The sequence below is a fragment of the Colletotrichum chrysophilum genome (genome assembly GCF_026319265.1).
Source record: "Colletotrichum chrysophilum strain AFK26 chromosome Unknown scaffold_140, whole genome shotgun sequence".
Taxonomy (NCBI): Eukaryota; Fungi; Ascomycota; class Sordariomycetes; order Glomerellales; family Glomerellaceae; genus Colletotrichum; species Colletotrichum chrysophilum.
In genome coordinates, this window is record NW_026517427.1 from 53914 (window position 1) to 77478 (window position 23565).

Here is a 23565-nt window from a genome sequence, read left to right on the forward strand (position 1 = left end):
TTCAAAACTTCGATTCAATTTGTTCACTATGTCAATTAACTTCATAACTTCCTAGGTCTCTTACATGCCACTAGGACGTAAGTCCCACAGCCCGCCAACATCGAGAGACCTCCAAACAGTTGCGCGTACAGATAGTTGCCGTCGTTGATCGCAATCAAACGTCCTCCGATCGGTGGTCCCGTGAAACAAGCAACGCCGACAACCGCCAAAACCATGCCCACCTTGGTGCCGACTCTCGTAGGATCTGTACTCAAATCGCCGACGGCGGCCGGGAAGAGACTCTGAGTAGCATTTGCAGCAATCCCGTAAATGACAGCCCAGCCAAACAGCCCACCGGTGGAAGACACTCCTGTCCAGCCGAGGATGAGAATACCACTTACGCCGACGACGGGAATCAGCGTGTTCAAGATTCCGAAGTATCTGTCGGCAAGCAGAGCTGGAATCACACGACCGAAGAGCCCAACGCCATTCATGACGATGATGGCAAGCAACGATTGCGTCAATGAGAAATCCAGAACTGAGCGACCGAATATGCCAATCTTGAAGAGTCAGATGAAGAAATAACGCGCATTGGCGTCAAGACTTACGTAGAAGTACGCAAAGTAGATTCCCCAAAGGGCAAAGAAAGAACCAACGGCGAACAGCGTGTACGGCAGCTCGGTGAATGCACGTAAATCAAACAACGAACGAGGTTTCCGGGTAGCTACACGCGTCCTCGTGAAGCAGAGAATCATCGTTGCGTTGAAAGTGATGACGCACCCCATGATAATGACGGTCCATCTGAATCCCAACCTCGGCATCGCGAAATAAGCGATGATGGGGAACACCATACCGCCTGTTGAGGCGCCGCACGTGGCCAACGAGACAGCCACGGCGCGGTTCTTCTTGAAGTACGTCGGAAGAATGGAAACGATGGGGGCGAACAGGAACCCGTGGCCGAGACCGCTGCAGACACCTTGGGCGAGAAAGAGCTGCCAGTACTGCGTTGAGAAGGCAGTCAGGAAGACGCCGGTGACTTGGAATGCGCAGCCGATGCTTAGTGACAAGCGGAAGTGGCCAGAGTCAACCGTGCGGCCTGAGAAGAAGCCGACAAAGTTGAGCAGGAACATCTGCATGGATCCTATCCATGATATGTCAGAGGCTGTTCGCTGCAGCTGCTCAACGTAGTACTGTTGAAAGAAGCCAAAACTTCTACAAGTCAGCATGATTCAGAATCGTCATGAACATACTTACGATGTGATGTATCCCCAGCAGTTGAAGATGACAAGATGACCCATGGCAACCTGCGTCCAAGCCAGCAAACCGCCGTCTGGAGTATCGCCATACTGTCGTTGCTGCTCTGCAACAGATGTTACGGTAGCAGAGGTGCGTTCACGGGCGTCTGCGCCCATGATACCTGACTTCGAGCAGACGCTGAACCTGTCGTCAGATGCTTGGCCATGCCTTCGTTCAGGAAGACGAAAAGCATGTAAGTTTGAGGTGTTTGTTGTTGTGGTCAGCTGACTTGGACGACGAGCTCAAGAGGCGGAAACCAGTAGCGCAGATCGCATCGAATCATGGGCGTCCTAGAACAGCTAGAACGGGACGCAGTCAAATGCAACCTCACCTTAATCCTGGTACAAGACGACATTCTGCAGGTTGTATTTGCCGACGGCTTTTCAACGTTGTCGGCAAAATCGAATCCCCACGATAACGGCAAGATTGTCTTTTTTCGGACCGGTCCGCGATGTCATGCCAGGGACCCAGAATGGCGTCAGATCAAACGACAGGGGCAAGCGAACTCTAAATATGCATGCCAAGAGAATCACGACTCAGCTCAGAAAGAGGTTCGGTGTAAGTGGCTGTCCAATGGTGATGAAATATCAGTCAGTGATCGGAGCGGGTAGCATGCAGTTCCTCCAGGCGAGACTACGACGGACTGGCTTCGACACAACTAATCATGTTTCGGCGACTTTCATTCTTTATCGTTGTGGTATCTTTGGGCCATGTTGCGAGCTCAGCTTTGCAGCTGGCCGGTACGACTGCCTTTTTGGGCGGCAACACATACTGGATTGAACCACAGGCTGTCGGGAACCTCCCGAAAGACGTCGTTGCCAAGGTTTTCTACAATCAGACGGCCGCCGTGGGAGGGTTTGTTCCTTTGAGTGTAGTTCACTCCACAAATCTGACTGTGGGAGCGCTTGAGAATGAGTTTGCCCGTTTCCATGCACAAGATGATGTCTGGAATCATGAGTTTTCGAGTGGTGGGTGATCTCTTATCCGCCAAACAGAGAAATGCTGATACGTCCCAGCCATCTACTCCCAAACTGTCGACGACGGTGAAGACAAAGGCGTATCCGTCAAACAAGAAGACGGATGGACTATTGTCATTGACCAGCTAAGGAACGAAACGCAAAGGATTGCAGAAGGACCATACTTTCTGTCCTTGAAAGGAACAACTCACAGAGTCTCTCGACTTTATTCTGACTCTCAGGCGGCGTTCTCCGAAACCATCTACACCAATGTAAACGGCAAGCACTCAGTTCTCCCCGCCGGCCTCCCGGGCGGAGGACCCGCAATTGCAGTTCCGTCACGCCTTTACTACAAAGCAACCCCGGAGAAGCCACTCGCAGGTGTTCGTCTCGGTGTCAAAGACATATACGACATCGCAGGGATCAAAACCGGAAATGGCAATCGGGCATGGTACAACCTCTATCCTCCTGCATCTCAGACTGCACCGGCAGTACAAAGCCTCATTGACGCGGGCGCTGTTGTTGTCGGCAAGGTGAAGACAGCTCAATTCGCCAATGGGGAGTTTGCGAACGCCGACTGGATCGATTACCACTCCCCGTTCAACCCCAGAGGAGACGGGTACCAGGATCCCAACTTCTCTTCTGCCGGCGCTGGAGCAAGCGTCGCCTCATACGAGTGGCTCGATATCGCCCTTGGGTCCGACACGGGCGGAAGCATTCGGGGCCCCGCCCGAGTCCAGGGTCTCTATGGGTTGAGACCATCCCACGGGGCAGCATCTCTGGATCACACCCTACCCCTGGCTCCGGAGTTCGACACCGCGGGGCTTATCGCGCGGGACCCCGCTCTCCTTCGGGATGCGTCCGCTCAGCTGTACGGAGTTTCGGTGTATTCTTCAAGCGAATTCCCCAAAAGCCTGCTTGTAGAGTCTTATCCCGATGGGCTGAGTCATGAGACAACAGCAGCTCTGGACCGATTCCTTGATGAATTGAGGGACTTCCTTGGAATCCAGACAATCACGCAATTCAACGTCACCAAATTGTGGCAAGATCTACGACCGCCCGCGGCTCCCGAGACGCTCAACGGCCTCCTCAACACGACCTACGCGACCCTCATCAGCCGACGACAGACTGAGCTGGTACGGGACCCGTTCTACGCCGACTACGGCCGTCTGCACGACGGGCGGCTCCCGTTCGTGAACCCGGTGCCCTTGGCGCGCTGGGCCTATGGAGATAGTCTACCAGAGCCCGCAGCTGATGATGCCGTCAGAAACATGACGTTGTTCAAGGATTGGTTCCAAGACGTGGTACTCAAGCCCGATAACAGGACATGCTCGTCGTCTATCATTGCATACGCCAGTCCGCCAGTTACCCAGTACAGAAATGTTTACCGGAGCCCTCCGACCATCCCTTTTGGATTCGCAACTTCGTATTTGAGCGTGTTCGCTGGGGTTCCAGATCTACTTATTCCAAGTGAGTTATGTGTTCGGGCTTATGCCGATCCAGCACTGACTCGCCCTTAGTTGGTCAAACCCCCTACAATTCTTCCATCACGAAGCATGTTGAGAACTTGCCAGTCACCGTCAATCTGATAGCCGCTGCTGGTTGTGAAAACATGCTTTTGAGTCTCGTCACTGAGCTAGCAGGGGCTAGCTTGCTGGCCCCCGCGGCAGTCGGAGCAAGCTCAGTAGACGGCGGAGAGATTCTGCGGAGATTCTAGGCTTGGAGGAAATCTCTTCCAGGGTCACTGGTTGTATGATCACGCAAGATCAGACTCACCGAAAAAGGCAAGTGGTGTTTCTGCCAAGAAGCACAGGGTAGTATCAACTCGGTACCCCTGGCGGCCCACATTGTCGGTATTGGTGTCGTAGATCCATCAACACGAGGTCTTGAAGATTGTCTACTGGGGTAACCCAATGACGCAATCAGTCCAATTCATTGTCAAAGTAGTTGGGAATAGCCTGTTCATAGGCCTGAAAGATCAAGCGACAGTGCATGTAACATCACTGATAGCATGTCAAAGACTTCTATTTATTTGACAAAACATCATTCACTGATAGCATCCCTTCTTGACTGTAACTACCTTAGCTGCAATGGCATCACTACATGTATCCCAGCCCGAAGTCGAATCCATCCTCGCCGTTCTTCGACAATTTTCCCAGCATGAGGCACAGCCCGCTTCCAATGAGCGCCCTGCATATGAAGCAGTGGTAGCAAATAGACTGCAGGAGTTTGATGAGGCTGGGGAGCCGATATCTCTGCTTCTCCCAGCGTTTCCTTGGAAGAACCCCAACACTGACAAGGTGTTGGGCCCAAGTCCAGATTTGGGAGAGGAGCTAGGATTGGCTAGACTGAACCATCTCTGCAAAGAGGTTGGGAAGATTTACCTGCGCGGAGCACGTCTGATCCTGGTTGCGGATGGCCCCGTTTACAATGGTCTGTCCACTTCTCACCGACGCCACCGACGTATGACTCGGGCTGGAAGAATGACAAGCTTACATGGGGACGTCTAGATCTTCTCGGTATCCCGGACGCAGACTACTTCGATTATGGAGTTCAGCTTCGGGAATTGGCAAGACGAGAGGGGTTCTCACACATCCAGTTTGTTCGCTTAGTCGACGTGCTTGGCCTCGGAAACGGCGATGCCATGTCCAAGGATGAACATCTCGCCGCAGCTGGTACTTGTCGGCGAGAGATGGAGCAGAGGTTTCTCGGTTCAGACCTCAGCGTCCAGGGCGAGGTTCGGGCCCACCCCGACACAGCACTCACGTACCAGAAGTACGTGAGATCTGCGCGAGAGGATCTGCGCTGGGGTCCCGAGGTTGAGCCTGATATCACATCAGACGCAGCCAAGTATGCAGCTGAGACAGAGCGGATCGCTGAGCGGATGACACAGAGACTAATTGTAAGCACCTGGGACCGAGTTCATGCGCGTACCTTTTACTGATCATATTTTGACAGGCATACGAAAGAGCCCTTGAGCACAAGTTCCCACGAGTGATCAGGCTATCCATCCACCGATCAACGGGGAAAAATAAGATCTCGATTCCACTGATACCACAGCCTGGGGGGTTCGGACTCACACCTTGGCACTCCACTCTCTTGGTGACAGGCGATGGAGAATTTCGCACAGATTTGTCCCAGGATCTACAAGACACGCAAAAGTACGAGATTGTTAAGCGTGATGGACAACCATACTTTGTGCGCGAGAAGCATTTGGATTTTGACTGGCCGAGTCATGTCACGATCCATCACAAATATGGAGGACTAATTGTGCTGGAAAACACTTCAGAGGCCGAGAGCGACAAGCTGTTGACTCATGAGCTCGAGCTGAAGCTTGCGAGTTTAGCCCTTAGACGGGGTGGCGCAAAGGTTCGAGGATTCAAGACGTTGCATGCCTAAAGTGTAAATCTGCATGACCTTATCATTTGTCACGATAATTCTGAAGTAGCTCTCTTTGAATGAAGAGCCATCCCGCAATTTTCCCGATGCCTCAATTGCGAATAATTCATGATACTGGGAAAGCTGCATGGGTTTGCCGTTGCGCGGATTTTCGGAGTTTTCCCGTGAGCGATGAACCAGGCGCAAACCACGCTTCCCCTACAAATGGCAACAGGCTGAGATACAGTGTTGTGGATCAAAGGATTCGAATGATCGCCGCCAAGTTGCAGGTGTCACTTGAACCAAAGACGCAACCGCAAGTTACATACGATCCTTCTGGTAGACTTGGCAGTAGTTTGTTACGGACTTCAATTCATATTAGGACACTCATCACACCCCTGGGAACAGTTTCATGTCATTCCAGTAAACATGACAGAATCTCCCAAATTTCTGATCACTTACAATTGGCATCGGAGTATACTTCCTATTGAGACTACACTCGCGTGTTCCCGGTTTCAAAGATAAAGTTACATTGCAATGGAGACATTACTGGAATAGAACAAGCTTGAGGTGGCGCAAGCTGCAGTGCCACATGACGTGCTCTTCAAAGCAGGAGCGTGTCACTTTTCGGGTATGCACTGAGTTTGTGCGAGGTGATTGGTCCGAAACCAAATAAGCTGTGAGGATTCGAAAACCATAATTAGACGACAATTATCACAACTAAGTGCATGTCACTCTTGACTTCTAGTCATATTTGTTACTGATGTAGGTCAGCTCGATCAACCTCGCTCTTATGAGTTCATCCCACGATGTCTACGACAGAAGTAATAACGACAGACCTGGCGTCTCTCTCATTAGAGACTTACATCAAACTCGCTGGCTCGCGTCATCTGGCTCACACGGCCGCCATCCACGTCCCCAAGCCAAGACAAGCACCTCAGCCTTCCAATGCCCATTCCAGAGAACATTACATTAATGATGGACACGGGAAAGCATATCAAGACATTGTCTCTTCCATCATGGATATTCTTGGGAAATTCAGTCTTCAGCAACACGGAAATGCGCACTTCCTTGGCCGAGACGTTTTCTCACCATGTGTCAATCGCCATGTTGTTGCAGGGAGACGAATTTCCATGGTGCTACCAGCGTTTCCTGCCAAGAGCATCAATCGCGTCGACAAGGTATTGGGGACTCATCCAGACCTGGGTGAGGAACTGGCACTGGACAGATTGAACGATCTTTGCTCCCAGATACAGAATATCTATGCCCCAGGGGCAACAGTTCTGATCGCAACAGACGGCGCATGTTACAACGGTAGGCATCAGCCACCTTACAGTGCTCTTCTCATGGGGTTATTAAGCGACGAGTTTACTGACTATGAACAGATCTTACCGGCGTCACAGACGATGACCTCTGGGAGTACGGTGTCACTTTACGTGAGATGGTCGCAAGCAAGGGATACCGATGCATAGAGTTCGTGCGGATCATGAATCTCTTAGGATTGCATAATGATTCTACGGTTACGAAAGAAAGATTCATCAGTCTTCTCGAGCCATCAAGGCAGGAATTGATGAGGAGATATGTTGATCCTGACTTTGACGCGAATTTGTGCATCAAGACGGACCCCGACTACAAAATGACCTTCGATGGCTACGCTAAGTTTTTGAAAAAGGACCTGGCATACGGCCCGATCAGAAACTCAGCGATCAGTGGGAAGAAGTACAAAGCAAAGGTTCACGAAACCGCCAAGACGATGATTGCACGAGGCGTAGTGAGTAGTGTCCATCTCTGAGCGCATGCTCAACTCAGCTAAAAACATCTCTAGGCGTTTGCAGAGCTGATTCGGGAGAAGCTACCAGAGCACGTCAGACTCTCCATTCATCCATCAACAGGCTTGACCAAAATATCAATGCCACTGATTCCCCAGTCGGACACGTTCTCCATGACGCCCTGGCACTGCGCAGTAGCTGTTGACGTTGAAGGAAATTTCAGAACTGGACACCTTCCCACATGGAGAGATACTCACGAACTTGTGTATCGAAACGGGCTACCGTACTTTTTCAGAGAGAGGTCGACGCTGTACTCTTGGGACGCAAAGGTGGACTTTGAGCATGTGTATGGCGGCGGAATTGTCGTACATAACGTGGGAGGCGCAGAGCAGACCAACGCATCTCTGTCAGTCTCAGATCAAAAGAAGGCTGCTTCGCTCGCGGTACTCCAAGGAAGGATTCTATTTCGTGGCTTTGTATAGTTACAGCGTTTTTGCTCACTGGATATTCTATGATACAGGTTGATGAGATAGCTACTATGTACCATTTTCAACGAAGCTTCAAGCGCACATAGCACTGAACAGGCTTCCGTGTGAGGCTTGTAATGCTCTTGTAACTCGACAAGTTCTCCGGGCACTTTTGGAACTCAAATGACCACGCCAGGGTGGTGACCAACAGCTTCATCTCCATGTATGCCAACTTCCGTCCAAAACAGCCTCGAAGTCCAAGGCCAAAGGGTAGGGTTGGACCAGCAGCAGCATTGAACTCATCCTCGCCCTTCTCATTCCGTATAAGCCAGCGCTCCGGTCTGAACTTCTCCATCCCGTGGCTGTCCCAGACTCTCAGACCAAAGTCCTTGGCTGCCTTTTGGCAAGATGAGCTACGTAGGCGTTCATCGATCTCATAGCCTGGCTCGGTGAAACTGGGACCCTTGTTCGGGATCATCACGAGGGTACCCTTGGGGATGGCATGGCCTAGGATGATAGTGTCTTCTTTGCAATCTCTATCCTGGCTGGCTGCTGTGTGGGCAAGTCGAAGCATCTCTTCAATGACTGCGTCTAGATACGGTATCTTCGCGTCGCAAATCTCGGAATGTGTAGGGAGTCGATTTTCGGTCGCAGCAGCTGAGTGAAAGCTTCGGAGACTGTCGAAGAGTCTTTGCTGAACTGATTGATCATCCGCCATGTACTTCAGACCCCAGCACAGAGTCGTGCTCGTCGTGTCGTGCCCGGCAACAATGAAGCCGGAAGTCTAGATCAATGGAAGGTCAGCATGTGATCTTGAGTGGTCACTTGAGCGTTCTTCTTACCTCGTCCTTCATGGTCTCGATCCAGTTGGGGAGAAGGTGGCCTTCTTTCTCCACAACCCCGTTCAGTCGTCGAACCATCAAGTCAATTGCGGACGTCACATGTTTTTCTTCGTCGCCAGCATTCTGAACTTGGAGTTTGAATCTCTCCGACGCCTGCAAGACCTGATCCACAAGAAACTTGTCTCGTACAGCTCTTGTCCGACGGATACTAGGCATAAGCCCAATGATTGACCATGCAAGCCTTGGAAACCCAGTCTCGGCTACTCCACCAATGTTATCTGCACCCTGTAGGGTTGCTTCGAGCGCAGGATGGATTGGAGCAGTTGGAAAGCTCAACACCTCTTTGTCGACTGCTGCATTTCGCAAGGCTTCGACATTGGTAGTTGCTAACGCCTCAAGTTGAGGAATGAGGGCCCTCATCTCGGCAGCGTCGCCGAATCCGAAGTCGAAGACGGCATCTAGGGCAGCGTAGAAGACATCATGCTCTGCTGAAAATGACTTCCCATCGGCAAGATGCGCTTTCTTTCTCCAGAGATCTACGAGGCGCAAGGCACTCTTGTAGATATTCGGAGCCGCGACCCTGTGGAGAAATGCCGGAGTCATCAAGTCCTGAAGTAAGCGACGTTGAGCCTTCCACTGTGGGCCTGTCTTCAAGGTAATATGGAAAGAATTTGCCTCGCCGGACAAGACACTACTCATAAAGTTAGAGCGGTCAAACTCCTTTCGGCGCAGAAGAATATCCTGGCCCTCGCGGAAATCGGCAACGACGACAGCAGGTTTCGTAAAAGGGCCCAGCCAGATTTGGAAGATGGGGCTGTTATGGCGACGAGACTGGGCTGAGATCCAGTTAAAGATATTGCCGGGAGATTCTTTCTTGATCTGAGGGATATCGCCGAGGAGACTCTTCGTGGCGTCTTTATTATAAGGGATTCCAGGAATGGGCTTCGGCAGGAGGTATCGATAAAGGGAATAAAGAAGCGGCAACACCGCGATGAAAGGGCCTAGAACGCCCATCCATGGCACGGACGTATTGGGTTTCAACATGTCTGCCATGGCTTCGGACCTTGACCAGAGCTTGTTGGAAAACGAAGAGTGCTGGCCTGAGACTATTTATCAAATGACTGAAAAGTCTTCATCGCGTCGCGAAATGGAGTCAAGCAATTTGCATGAAATATCCTTTCGTGAGAAAACCAAGCCGACGGCTTTCAGTTGGGGTCCGCTGGAGCTGGAGCGTATAGTAGCCGACGGAGCATAGAGTAGTCCCGACGGATACGGAGAATAGTAGGTGTTTTGCTGCCCGGACGCTAGTTTCCGGCAACCGGGCAGTACCCCACTTACCGGCAATGAAGTCGGCCGGCCGCCGCAGGATAGCTACCGCACCGCGCGCGTAATCGACTACATGTAGTTACGACCGCGTTTCTGGAAATATACTGAATTTCAATTTGGTCATCCTTTCTTTGTCCTTGCACTTTTATTCCACAATTCATGAGAAGTACACCATATTTCTATGACTATAAGGCTGAGGAGAATGCTGTCGTCTCTGTCGATTCAACGACGTGCAATTGACTCTTCAGAGGTGTTTACAGCAGTAGCTACGTTGGCAGTTGCCACTTTGCCTGATGCCACCTCACCTGGAGATGCATCCCCGTAGCTTCCTTCCTGGCTGTGATCGTCCTCCAAATGTGTAAGCTTTGCCTTCCTGTTTGCAGACGTCAGTATTGATTGATCCTAGCCTAATGTGGGGCGTAATTTGACTCACTCTTTGCGTTTGATGTAAACGTCCAAAATGTGGGTGGCGATGATGAGTGATATGGCGCACCCCAGACAGAACGAGAAACCCTTTGGGTATCGTGGGGACTCAACGGTAGGGAAGGTAAGAAGAGGCGTCCAAGCAGTTGAAGACTGTGCGATGATGGTAATCATCACGAGCGTGAAAGACCGCTGTTCGGGAGAGTCTCGGAGGATGGTGTTGACCCAGCCGTGTAACACACTGGAAAGTGCGTTGGACCAATACATTGTGGCGAACGCAAACCATTTAGCGCTTTCGGGCGCATCCCAAATGACCAAGATTATCAGCCCCGTGACGTTCCACAACGATGAGAACGTAATAGCCCACGCCGGCCCCAGCACCAGATCAGACAGGAAGCATGCCACGATGTTGTAAAGGATGCCAAGGGCAGGAGCGATAGTCCCCATCTCATTGACTTCTGCCGAGGTGTAGCGGCCCAAGCTCTTGATCCACAGAAGGAAGCTGCCAGTGCTCTTGTGAATACCGGCATTCCAAAACAGCACATCGACGAGGACGACGGTCCAGAATTGCGGGCTGAGGAAGATCTTTTTGATGTGCCCCAGCTTGAACTTGCCACGCGTAACATGGCCACCTCTTTCGAGTCGGGCCTTAGCCACCTTGATATCATGGTCGTTCAAAACCCAGCGATTCGGCTGGTCGACGGTGCCGGGGAGGAGAAAATAGCCGAGGATTCCCACGGGAATGGTGATGATGGCGCAGATGATGTACATCCACCGCCACCCAGCCATGCCATGGACGCCTTCCAAGCGACGCGTTGCGCCGGCGGCGATCAAGCCAGCCGTTAGTGTTCCGAGATTGAGTCCTGTGTAGAATATGCCACCCCTGCGAGCGATTTCATGGCCGCGGTACCACGAGCCAAAGACATAATGCATAGCCGGGAAGAATGCAGCCTAAATGTATCGTCAGGTCCATACGGCAGACGCCAGGGATAGTAGAGGAGTCCATGCACAATGCCTGTCCTCGGCGATTGGCGAGCAGGTGCAGGAAGCTCCAATACGATAGACCACGAAGTCATGAAATTCCACATACCTCGAAGAAGCCAACCATGAATCTGTAAGCAGCCATTTCTCCAAAGGTCTGTCCACGGTATTGGAGAAGCGTAAAAAGACCCCACAGAATGTCCATCGCCGGAATCGTCCAGTACATAGGAACGTAGGTGAAGAGAAACATGAAAGGCACCATGCCGACAACAGCGCCGACGGTGTACATGGTCTGTAGCTCAACCAACTCGTTGCCTTGGAACCCGAGCTCCTCTTTCATGCCTCCAACATAGGCATTGTCTGATCGTGTCAGCGTTTGCCTGGAACAGCGAAAAAACTGTTTCACCTACTCAGGTTCGCCTGATCGATGTACTTGACCCAGTAGCTTAAGACCGCATAAGGAACAACAATCATGTCAAGCTTGACAATGAGCTTGCGCTCCTCGGGCGTGTCATCGTCAGAGTACCATTGAATCTTCCACCACTTCTTCCTCGGAACGGTGTCGGCGGTAGGCATTTTCGGCAATCAGCACATATATGGCCGTTGGAAAGTCCTAGACAAAGACGAAATGTGGCAGAAGGCCTTTCAATCAAAGAGCTTCCCAGCACCAGGGAGCTGGGACAATTGATTGATAACTGCTGCCCACCCGCCCCTGCACGTCAAAGTTCTCCCACCTTATCGATTGCGCCAGAGTCCCTGGGCCTTGTGCCATGCGAACCACCCACTGCCCAGGCCTGCATTTGTGGGAAGAGTCCCGCTTCCGCGCATCCCCGGAAGTCGGACGGTGCCCGACCCTGGACAACCAACGAACCTTTCTCCGATGCTTCTCGTGGCGTATGCGAAGCCTGCCGGGAGTTGACCGACAACTTGGACGCTGTGTGCGCGCCTTGAACGGTCGTCGGCTGAAAAGGGATGTGGGTGGGGCGCGTGGCTGAACGACACACGAGGGGACTGCGCAAGACAACGGACTCTGGTTGGTGCTCAACTCGTTGGCTGACGGGCCCAAACATGCTTAAAGTCGGAGATAAAGCCTGAAAGCGAATTTTTGATGGATTGTAATGGCACGTTGCGGAGGATTCCGCTGCGTGCGCGGGGTTGGGTTGGCTGGCTGCGAATGACGTGCTTGATGCTGGTGATGGTGCCAGACGCGCAGATTGGCAGCGCGATCACCGAGACTGTCCCGGTATTTGGCTCATCCTGCACCAACCATAGTGCATGCAGATTTGAAGACTTTTGGGTTGGTTTCCATGATCATTTGTTGACGCCGCTGTAGAGTCAGCGACAGGATTGCGGCGAATTCTGACAGAGCGGTCAACCTGGACAGCAACAGGTGGTCTAGAGATGCACTGGAGCCAATCATGTTTCCTGGGTTTCCTCTTGGTAGCCCAGTCGTGCGGCAAACACCTTCACTAAAAATCAACTTCATCGAAATGGCGACACAAAGATTTCCACTTTGTGCTAAATGTTTTGTGCCGTTGAGACAGAATATCTGCCTGTAGTCGAAACATCGCCGAAGTAAGGTTTTGGATGTGAGCAAACTCATGCTTTGAGTTATCACGTCAGCGCCTAGTGGTTGCAACCAGCCCAGAGCGTTCGGTTGACCTTGTCTATCGAGCCTTCGAACACTCGAATAGGGTTGGCGCTCATCCCACAACCGTTGAGTGCTGCCAAATCCTGAAAGACTCAGCAGAAGATGGCTTTCATATCAACAAACGGCAGAGAAATTGCACCCAAAGCCCAGACTAGGCTCGGAGCTTAGCTTTCATTCATTGCAACATCGTTGGTTCCGAGAAAAAAATCGATGGACCGGCTCCCGAGAAGTCTTTCAAGAGTTTGTTAGTGCCAAGACGCTGAACATAGTCAAACCTTTGACTTCGTAGTGGTTGAGCCAAACCACACCTTCAACAAAACTCTTGTCTCGTGGGTGTGCGACAAGATGTGGGTTCTTGAGCTTGTTGAGAGTTCGGACTGATGATGGGGGTGTAGGAGACAGTGGTGTCGACGTGTCTAGATTATGCGACCGCGACGTGTATTTGTTTTCACTCACAGATAACAATCAACTTGCGATATTGTCAAAACAGCAGCCTCTTTGTAAAACTGCGCCAGCACTTGCCCATCGAGAGTCAATCAACTTATCGGACCCAAGACGACTGCCGATTGCCGACTTCTTAATCTCTCGACTTCCTCCCGAGCGGATCCCGCGGATGCAACACTGCCACTGAATCGTCGTCCCATCTTTTCCTCTCCGGATTGGGAAGCCGCCGCAGCCTCCGTGTTCGCAACACTTCCATCGACCGGGCCCTAAATGACGCTACGTGGGGTCCCTCGGACGTTTCTGTCTGAGCAGAAAAGAAACCTTGGTACACCGGACGACTCCAGCGGTTCCCCCGCGCCACCCACTCCGATGGCGTGCACGAACCTTACTGGCTGGATCGTCATCCCAACGTCGAACACGGAATACGCAAACCGCCTCAAGACAGTTTCACGCCGTGGCCCAATCTGCCATTGCTGCTTACCAACATCATGACTTGACTTGTCCGTACGGTTCTTCAGTTGGGGGTTTCCGAAGGACACGAAGCAAGTGACGAGAAGAGCGAATGTATAGTTATAAGATGGATGCATTTCCAAAGGACATTAAGCCCTTGGGGGTGAAGGTTGAGCGACTAATGCTGGTGTTTCATTGCGCTTAAAATGGACTTTCTCAAAACAAACCCCCTCTATCTCGGAGGCGCACTTGTGTGCGTTGGCCTAGCTACGGTAACTTCTTCAACAGCAGTGAGGAACGACAAACGAAACTAATGGCGCACGATAGTACATATATCAAGGTCTCACAAACCCTTTATCAAACATACCAGGCCCGTGGTACACACGGTTCACAACCCTCGTATCAACATACTTCGTCATCACCGCTCATCACCCTGACTGGGTGCACGCTCTGCACGCAAAATACGGCCCCGTGGTGCGAATTAGTCCACACGAAGTCGACGTCTCTGATCCGCAAACATGCCAGCGCATCCACAGTGTCAAGGGGGGCTTTTTGAAGTCTCCCTTCTACTCGCTCCTCATCACAGATTCGTCCAGCGTCTTCAACGAAATTCGGCCAGAAATCCATCGCAAATACAAACGCCTGCTGTCGAACCCAATGTCAGAGACTGGACTGAAGACGTTTTTGCCACGCATTGATGGCAAAGTACGCATGGCCATCGAGCGTATCCGGGACGAAAATAAGACTCGTGGAGCTGCGGACATTGCCAAGTGGTTCATGTTTCTATCATTCGACGTCATTGGCGACCTGACCTTCGGCGAGGGCTTCGGTCAGCTTGAAAGCGGCGTTGTAAGTACCACAATCAACGTACCCTTACTGGACCTTGAATCTCACACAACCCAGAAAAACAGATCCGTCAATGACTTCATCAGCCTTGGCTTCGTCGGCGGCCTGCGCTCCATGTTCCCCACAATCGCCTGGTTCTCCCTCTACCTCCCGATCCCCGTCTTCCGCGACGCCACCAAGATCCAGTACCGCACCTTCGACTACGCGCAGGGCGCGCTCGACCGGCACGCCACACGCGTCGAGGAGACCGGCGACGACCCCAAGCCGACCGTCTTCTCGAAGCTCTACACCGCCGGCGAGGAGGACAGCTGGTCGCCGATCGAGATCCGCGACAACGCGCAGGTCTTCATCGTCGGCGGCAGCGACACCACGGCCAACTCCATGATCTACCTCATCTGGGCCGTCTGCAAGCTGCCCGACGTCAAGAAGAAGCTGCTCGCCGAGCTGGCGACGCTGCCCGAGGACTTTGGCTACGAGGACCTCCGCGAGATGCCGTACCTGAACTGGATCGTCAACGAGACGCTGCGGCTGTATACGGCGCTGCCGTGCGGGCTGCCACGGATCGTGCCGGCGGGCGGGTCGGAGCTTGCGGGGCATTTTATTCCGGAGGGCGCGACGGTGACGACGCAGGCGTATAGTTTGCATCGTGATGAGCACGCGTTCCCGGATCCGTATAGGTTCTACCCGGATAGGTGGGAACATACTACACAGGAGATGAAGGATTGCACCATGCCTTTTGGAGGTGGATCGAGGAGTGAGTTTTGTTTACACCGCAATACCTTTCTGGTTGTCATGCTAACCAACGTAACAGCCTGTCTCGGACGTCACCTCGCTCGCATCGAACTTCGCCTGATCACCGCTCGATTCTTCCGCAACTTCCCCAATGCGACTGTGTCTGAGTTGGAGGGCATGTGCGACAAGGACATGGAGCCTGCATTGCACTTCTTGATGGTTCCGAGCGGCCATAGATGTCTGATCAAGCTCAATGGCGATGCATAAGCTGCGATATCAATGTTGCGACTCACGTAGCGTGGGAAGTGGCGTGTCCAAGGCATCGAGGGGTATGACGCCTAGCTTCATACGGCAAATTCATAGCATTGAATTCTCCCAGAAAGTGAACTGTCTCGTATCTCAACATTGAAAACATGAACATCATGCAACACTACCAAACACCACCTCCTCGCCGGCCTTGATTTGATATCAACTCAATGCTCCCTACCATCACTTACTCAACTCCTGTAGCCATGAAAAGTCTCCACCATGCTGAAAGTAGAAACATTGTGTAACAGAAAAGAATAGAAAAAGAATTTGCCATGTTTAGTCCACGTCGATGACTACTTTGAGAGCACCGTGCTGCGCTGCTGCCCCAAAGGTCTCATACGCCTTTTCCATCTCGTTGAGCTTGAAATCTGCATCTTTCGTAAGCCACATGTCGGAACGAAAATAGGAAGAGGAAGTCTTACGGTGGGTAATCAGTTGAGAAGGCTGCAGCTTGCCAGATTGCACGAGCTTGAGAAGCATCGGCGTCGTCGTGGTGTCTACAAGCCTAGTGGTGATTGCTAAGGTATCATGTCAGTCCTATGCTCAATGTCTCACCCCACCAGTCAATGCTTACCAATGTTCTTGTCCCAAAGATTCTGGAGATGAAGATCAACCTTTGTTCCGTGAACACCGACGTTCGCCAACACACCACCAGGGGCCAACAACTCCTGGCAGAGGTCAAACGTGGCAGGAATTCCCACAGCTTCGATCACAGAGTCGCAGCCCTTGCCCTCCGTCATGGCCTTAATGTCGGCGACAGCAGTTCCCTTGGAGCTATCCACAATATCGGTGGCTCCAAACTTCTTGGCTACCTCCAACCGGTTCGGGTCCGTGTCGATCGCGATAATCTTGGACGGCGCATACATCTGCGCCGTGATAATCGACGCCAACCCAATCGGCCCGGACCCCACCACAGCGACCGTCCCGCCAGGCTGCACCTTGCCGCAGAGCACGCCACACTCGTACCCCGTCGGGAAGATGTCACTCAACATAACCAGCGCCGCCTCGTCGGCGCCCGCGGGGACGGGGTGCAGGCTGCTCTCGGCGTGCGGGATGCGCACGTACTCGGCCTGCGTGCCATCAATCGTATTGCCGAGGATCCAGCCGCCGGTGGTGCAGTGGCTGTACATGCCGCGGCGGCAGTACTCGCAGGTTCCGCAGTTGGAGATGGCCGAGATGAGGACCTTGTCGCCCTCCTTGTAGCGCGCGACGGAGGCGCCCGTCTTGTGGACGACGCCGACGCCCTCGTGGCCGAGGATGCGGCCCGGGGAGCAGGTGGCGACGTCGCCCTTGCGGATGTGCAGGTCCGTGCCGCAGATGGTGGTCTTGGAGACCTTGATGATCACGTCGGACGGGTTGACGATGTCCGGGAGGGGCTTGTCCTGGAGGGTGACGGAGTTATTGCCGTTATAGACGAGGGCTTTCATTGTGGAGAGGTAGCGCAGGGTGAGGGGGCTTGCTGAGAAGGCTTTGCGGGGGAGGGTTGAGGAGATGCTGGTGAGCGCTGGGAGATGGGATCGCGAGGCGCGGATCAGGAATGATTTGGCTGCTCGCGAGGTGGCTGCCATTGTGAGGACCAGGTGAGTGATTTGTGCGGGGTTGTTCGGCTGACCGGATGGTTTTCAGTAATGGTTCCAATGGCTACTACACAAACTGCGGAGAGGGGGGAAGGTTTCGAGTTTCTCGGATGAACAATTCAATCGAGACGGTTCAAAGTTGGAGAATGAGAGTGCGTCAAGTGTACTTTCAAGTGTAGATGTGGGTGGTAACAGATAAGTTATAGCGTCACTTGTGAGCCTACTGATTGATGTAAGATGGCGAGATGGGACTCGGACTACGGTATCCTGCAAAGTCTATCATGTTATCAGATCATTTGACTGCCAAAAGTGCGCTGGATCCGTGGTCTGATCTTCCATGTTGGTTCGGCGACGTCAGGGACATTGGTGGGGGTATTGACCCGCATGTGGGGGGAAGCAGCTGATTTTGGTCCGGGGTTGGCTCCAGCTTACTTGGTGACAGGTGAGTCGTCTCCTCAAATGAGGATACTTTACTAAAGAAGTTGGGTGACTGTTAGTTGCAACTGATCATGGGGATTAATTCCTTTGGCAGGCGGGGTTTGTCCGGGGTTATGTCAAGTTTGGTGGACGATGCACCGGCCGAAGGGTATCGTAGCAGCCCCGCGCTCTGTCACTTTTCACAAATCCAGCTGACTTGATAGGGCAATGTCCGAGATGCGCTGTTGCAGTCTTCCCGCAGGCCACGCTGGCTATTCGTTTGCTATGATGGTCGATATTACAGTGGGTTCAAGCCATGTTGCTGCCTCAGCTGGACCTGGATAGGGGCATGGGGAGGCATTGATCAATGGCTCGGTGGGGGCGGCACACATGCGGAGCCGCAGGTGCGGTTCCGCGAAGTGGATATCTCGGTCTGCGGATTGCGAGCCGAGGCGGAGCCGGCGCCATGAATGGTCAATGACCCCGCCTTACCGGTGCATCCGGGGGATTCGGCGCAATGGGATTTAATTGACGAGCACCCCGTCTCCGATGTTCCGGCGTCATAAAATACTACAAGGTATTGTAATAAACTCTGTCGTTCTCACTTCCAAACAACATCTTTCTTTGTTCCACGTAAACCAAGTTGGATCGTTTGCTGCTGCAATACGGCCATGGCCCCGTCACGCCCTCACAGGCAATGCTCTTGACGGACCCGGGCAGGCGACTCGGATCGGATCGGAGCCAGTTCAGATCCACAGCGGAAGCAGAAAGGGTCCGTAGTTTCGCGGCACGCGGGCAGCGGGCTCTCGCTCGAGGAACTCGGTAAACCAACCCGAAACGGACCAAAAGTCAGACACGCCGGGATCTGAGACGCGTTGGCTATTTCCGGCTGAATAGCAAATCCGACCTGTGCATTCCAAGACATGCACAGGTGAACTCTGTCCGAGTCGTGTTTCTCCGGGCGGGACTCACCGCGAAAAGCGGGGCATTCTCAGTAAGCTGACAGAAAGGCGTTGCACGACGTATGCAGGCCATCAGCACAGGTCGTTTTCTTTAGTGCTTCAATTGGACCAAGTCATGCTTCCGTAACTTAATTAAGACATTAAGTTGTCAGAAGCACTTTGCAAAGGAACGCCATTCCGTATTGGCAAGCTGCTGCCCGTACTCAGGGCTCAAGTCACGGACAGCGGGGGCGGGTGAGCCGTTCGTCATTCTGCCGTATGGCCCCGCCATCGGCTGCACAGGCCCCGCTACCCCGCCGTCGCCCCTGGCGGCAAGCTGACCCGAACGCGCCATGACTTCATGTTCAACCTCCCGTCGTACGTGACAACGTGTACCTGCCTTCCGTTACATTAACTCAATCTCACCGCCATCTTACGCTCGTCTCGTCTTCCTTCCCTCCTTCAACTCACGAACGCCTCTTCCACACCGAGCCCTCTTCCATCGTCTTGATCTACAACTCTGATCCCTCGTATCTATTATACTCAATCTCAGTAATCATGGCCACCTCTCCCAGCGCCAAGCGTCAAAGGTCCTCCAAGGACGTCCCGTACGAGCTCATCTACTGGCCTGGCCTACCCGGCCGCGGCGAGCACATCCGTCTCGCTCTCGAGGAGGCAGGCGCCGAGTACACCGACACGGCGCACGTCGAGGACGGCGTGAAGTCGGTCCTGGCTCAAATCGACGCCAAGAACACCGGCGACGACCACAACCCGCCTCCTCTAGCCCCTCCGATCCTCAAGCACGGCGACCTCGTCATCAGCCAAACACCCAACATCCTGCTGTACCTGGGCCCCCGCACCGGCCTGGCCCCCAAGCCCGATGGCGAGGACGCGGACGGCATCTACCGCATCAACGCGCTTGTGCTGACTGCATTGGACGGGTTGAGCAACGAGGTTCACGACACTCATCACCCGATTGCGACGGGGCTGTACTACGACGATCAGAAGGAGGAAAGCAAGAGGAAGGCGAAAGATTACCTTGAGAACCGTCTGCCGAAGTTCCTGGGCTACTTTGAGAAGGTTCTGAAGGGCAAAGCCAGCGGTGAGGGCCCGTGGCTGTACGGAGGCTCCTTGACGTATGCCGACTTGGTTCTGTTCCAGGTGAGTTCATTCCTAGACAAAATGGAGGGCGGTGCTGACATAAGCAGTGTGTCGATGGCGTCAAGTTCGCGTTCCCCAACGCGCTGAAGCGAATCGAGGGAAGCGGCGAGTACGAGGCAGTTTTCGAACTCTACGAAGCTGTCAAGGAGCGCCCCAAGATCAAGGAGTACCTTGCCAGTGACCGTAGGCAGAAGTACAGCGACGGCATCTACCGTTACTACCCAGAATTGGATGAGGAGGCATCTGCGTAGAGATAATTTTTTCAACGACGTGGACAAATGATGACAAAAGGAAGAAAATAAAAGTATTGTTTACTTGGCTTGCTCGTGAGCCGCAGCCACTAAAAAAAGCCTCCTTGAAAGAAATCAGTGAGCTCTTGACTTCCTCATCCATTGCTGTGATTGGTCAGTGTCAGTTGCAATAAACGGAAAGAGCTGCTCTCGACACCTCCTTCCTAAATGACACTCAGCTGCTAGGTTGACGGACTGCCACCACTGCATCTTGAATTTCACCTCCGCCGCGTCAACTCTCAAAATTTTCGACCTGCACCTCAACAATCCCAAACCCAAACAAACCATCACAACATGGTGCGCTCCCACTTGGAGGTGAGTTTTGCTAGCAGTGAAAGTTCCCGTCGGCGCGTCTCTCATAGACATATCCAGACCATCAACGCCCGCTTTCGATCAGCCGCAAATTCAGGCACCCTGAAGCCAAGAGGAGTCTTCAATAACAGAGACAATCAGTTCATCAGGGACATCAAAGATTTCTACAAGAACTTGAAGAAGCGTGTCAAGGCCCATTCGGACAAGGTTGATGATTATGAGTCGCCTCCGGACGATTCGCCTGATGAACAAGACCAGAAAAGCGACGCCACGGCTGACAAGGAGGATCAAACTGTTGTCCGTGGTTGCTCCATTGATCCTGGCAACAAGGTATGTGATTTACTTGCACCTACCTCACTGACAAAGACCACGCGCTCTTTGACAACGTTACTGACACTGAACAGGACTACCAGCGTCAGAAGGCCCGCGAATACTTCAATGGCCTCATGTCGAGGGATCCTTCCGCCTCTGAGCCCATCCTGAAAGTTGCTCGGGATGTTCTTCAGGAAAGACCGCTTCCTCCTCCTTCTCAATCGACCCTCAATCTTGACCCCATCCGAATGGAGAAACTCCGTCATCTCCATCTTCTCAACTCAGTCCGGCATGCCAACGAGATGGTCTCACCCAAGCGCCCAGCCGCTGCCGTCCAGCATCCTCGCCCGGTACCTCGCCCAGTAGTACCCAAAAAAGTCATGCCTCCCGCGAACAGTCGCGCCGCGATAACTAGCTTCAGCTGGCAGTCTCGGTTCCTCGAGATGGACTCGATGCCGGGGGGACCGAGCCAGGTAGTCATTGTGCCCGTTCATTGCGCAAAGGATCGGCCGGAGCAACAACAGAGAGGTGGACAACGCAAGTGAGGCATCGGACGAAATCGATCAAGAGAACGAGAGCAAGTGTGTCTGATTGAACTATCGAGAGAGGTTTGTCCCCAATACTCACTGCCCCAAAATTCTCGTTCAAGTCCCTGACAGAGGCATTTTACAGGGTACCAGTTTGTCCGCCGGCAGTGCAAGTATCCACGGTCTGGCCTTGGTTGAGGACGGAGACCTCGTTGGGAGGGATTTCCTGGACGCAACGGCCGAAGCGGTCGCACTCGCCGTCCTTGCTGCCGACGCTGCATGCCTTTCCTACGTTGCCGAAGAGAGCGCTCCCCTTGCCGTCGATGAAGTTACGGGGGACGGATGCTATACGGAAAATCAATGTCAGCAAGCGTCATTTCAGGCTTGGCTTTGAGTTGCGAGAAGACGGGAGTTCGTACCTGCGGCAGCATGGCCCATGGCGAAGGCAGCAACGGTGAGGAAGACGGGGGTGATCTGCATGATGGCGGTTGTTGGAATGTTGAGTAACTCAAAAACGATGAGACGAGGGTATTAAAAGTAGATGCTCCGGGCACTAAGAGAATTGAAGAAATTGAAAACGAGTCTATTGCGATGAAAGGACTGATAAGTTGATGATGGGCACAATGTTGATGGTCTTCTTCATAATGCTTTATATCTCCCATTTCACCAACACCTCACCATCCTATATTCGCCCATTCTAAGCTTCAATTCTAGCTTATTTCTGCCCACTACGAGGGGACCCGGGGTAACGCACCTCCCTAAAACAGTCTGAGACGCGTGATGATCGTTACAGTGGGTGTCAGCTCGACGCCTAATAAGACGTCGCATTATGGGTGGGGTCGAACGCTGAAAGAAAGTTCGCTATCGGTAAATCATGGTGATCATCCCGCAAACTCTGGGCGACTTTAAACGCTCCCGCGGCAGATCACCGTGAAATCTTTCCCTCGTTCTGAATCTGCCTTTGTCCTATTTCATGAAGACATTGCTGGATTGCAGAAATCAACAACTTCGGGCGTCGCCATCGCAGGCCAAGACCTCATAGTACGTCCAATACGTAACAGCGTCCCATCCTGCACTCTTCGCTGCCACGACCGCGCCGTCAACTGATCCGTGCCACCAAGCTGCCAGACGCCAGCTGGAGGCGAGAACACTGCTGACTCAGGCCCTCCGGTGGGGTTTACCTGGTAAACAGGTAGCGAGACGGAGAAGCCTAGCGGTCATAAGCTTGCATCAAAGTGTTTCATGTCCCTTACAGCGACCTGTGAAACATCAGACGATGGCCTTATTGCTCTCAGCTCTGACAGCTGCCATCCAATGGCACACTGCTTAAAATCATCCCGTCCCCACCCCGCGGCTCCCGTGGGATGGTGTCGCGTGTCGCAACCGGCAGCGTTACCGGCTGGGCTTTGTGTGGTTTGTGGTACTTGCTCAAGATGAGCGGGTAAGACTTCCGCCGTGGCCGTGATGGCGCAGCCAAAGTCCGCTTGTGTCAGGAACTGATCGGGTGTTGTGCCCCGGGTGAGGAACAGGTCATTCTGTTCAACCCAAGACGGTTGCCTTTGGCAGGATGCCTAACGCTCAGCGATCTTGTTTGTATATGAGGGATCTAGCACATAAGAGTAAGGCTAGCTCCAGGTTTCTTAAGATGCCCAAAAGCATTGTTTCCTCGAAGACGCTCAACACCAGCGTAGACACAACCTAGTTACAGCTATTTTATCAAAATCGTCGAGTGACTTTTATTGATGCAAGCCACATAGACCGCAAGGGGCCTGCCTGGCAAGAGCCTAAGAGGTGGCTGATCTCGTCGGAGTTCTAGTCCTCAACTTTTGTGGCTACAGGCACATGACTAGCTGGCATGTGACAACAACAGAAAGCTAAAGACCAATCATTGGCGATGCTAGAGCACTGGTCGAGTCGTGGACATATATACTTGTTGTAAAACATGCACGAACCGATTGCAACTAGAGGCCGAAGACAAGATCAAGTCCAAGTCGTCAGGTTGGCTGCTATTTATCAGCTTTCAGTTCATGTCTGAATTCAAGCTGGCAATTAATCTTACACTCCAGAGGGACATTGACCATGGCCTTAGGAATTTACGATCGCATCCTTCGTAACTTCTTCTGCGGAACTTTAGACAAGCAATGACGGCGGAACCTATTTGATCATCCATCCTTCAGTC

General features: G+C 52.7%; 9 protein-coding genes across 9 annotated transcripts; 4 read left to right on the forward strand and 5 right to left on the reverse strand.

The window, feature by feature from the left end:
- Positions 1–41: 41 nt before the first annotated feature.
- On the reverse strand, positions 42–1391 carry COL26b_011436 (uncharacterized protein; the record flags this gene model as incomplete). The annotated part of the gene is made up of 3 exons (XM_053184103.1): positions 42–539; positions 588–1191; positions 1234–1391. The coding sequence occupies 3 exons, from the start codon at positions 1389–1391 to the stop codon at positions 42–44; spliced, it is 1260 nt and encodes a 419-aa protein (XP_053031953.1).
- An 822-nt stretch (positions 1392–2213) lies between these two features.
- Positions 2214–5630, forward strand: COL26b_011437 (uncharacterized protein; the record flags this gene model as incomplete). Its single annotated transcript, XM_053184104.1, has 4 exons — positions 2214–2243; positions 2474–3701; positions 4742–5133; positions 5373–5630. 4 exons carry the CDS (start codon positions 2214–2216, stop codon positions 5628–5630), a joined length of 1908 nt encoding a protein of 635 aa, XP_053031954.1.
- A 2297-nt stretch (positions 5631–7927) lies between these two features.
- On the reverse strand, positions 7928–9740 carry COL26b_011438 (uncharacterized protein; the record flags this gene model as incomplete). The annotated part of the gene is made up of 2 exons (XM_053184105.1): positions 7928–8629; positions 8688–9740. The coding sequence occupies 2 exons, from the start codon at positions 9738–9740 to the stop codon at positions 7928–7930; spliced, it is 1755 nt and encodes a 584-aa protein (XP_053031955.1).
- A 702-nt stretch (positions 9741–10442) lies between these two features.
- COL26b_011439 (uncharacterized protein) lies at positions 10443–11993 on the reverse strand (the record flags this gene model as incomplete). The annotated part of the gene is made up of 3 exons (XM_053184106.1): positions 10443–11387; positions 11527–11777; positions 11828–11993. The coding sequence occupies 3 exons, from the start codon at positions 11991–11993 to the stop codon at positions 10443–10445; spliced, it is 1362 nt and encodes a 453-aa protein (XP_053031956.1).
- Positions 11994–14673: 2680 nt separating this feature from the next.
- On the forward strand, positions 14674–15807 carry COL26b_011440 (uncharacterized protein; the record flags this gene model as incomplete). The annotated part of the gene is made up of 3 exons (XM_053184107.1): positions 14674–14811; positions 14866–15562; positions 15620–15807. 3 exons carry the CDS (start codon positions 14674–14676, stop codon positions 15805–15807), a joined length of 1023 nt encoding a protein of 340 aa, XP_053031957.1.
- A 318-nt stretch (positions 15808–16125) lies between these two features.
- On the reverse strand, positions 16126–17417 carry COL26b_011441 (uncharacterized protein; the record flags this gene model as incomplete). The annotated part of the gene is made up of 2 exons (XM_053184108.1): positions 16126–16346; positions 16424–17417. 2 exons carry the CDS (start codon positions 17415–17417, stop codon positions 16126–16128), a joined length of 1215 nt encoding a protein of 404 aa, XP_053031958.1.
- Positions 17418–19342: 1925 nt separating this feature from the next.
- On the forward strand, positions 19343–20196 carry COL26b_011442 (uncharacterized protein; the record flags this gene model as incomplete). The annotated part of the gene is made up of 2 exons (XM_053184109.1): positions 19343–19945; positions 19993–20196. The coding sequence occupies 2 exons, from the start codon at positions 19343–19345 to the stop codon at positions 20194–20196; spliced, it is 807 nt and encodes a 268-aa protein (XP_053031959.1).
- Positions 20197–20529: 333 nt separating this feature from the next.
- COL26b_011443 (uncharacterized protein) lies at positions 20530–21404 on the forward strand (the record flags this gene model as incomplete). The annotated part of the gene is made up of 3 exons (XM_053184110.1): positions 20530–20550; positions 20608–20877; positions 20952–21404. The coding sequence occupies 3 exons, from the start codon at positions 20530–20532 to the stop codon at positions 21402–21404; spliced, it is 744 nt and encodes a 247-aa protein (XP_053031960.1).
- A 121-nt stretch (positions 21405–21525) lies between these two features.
- Positions 21526–21866, reverse strand: COL26b_011444 (uncharacterized protein; the record flags this gene model as incomplete). Its single annotated transcript, XM_053184111.1, has 2 exons — positions 21526–21731; positions 21806–21866. 2 exons carry the CDS (start codon positions 21864–21866, stop codon positions 21526–21528), a joined length of 267 nt encoding a protein of 88 aa, XP_053031961.1.
- Between the last annotated feature and the right edge of the window lie 1699 nt (positions 21867–23565).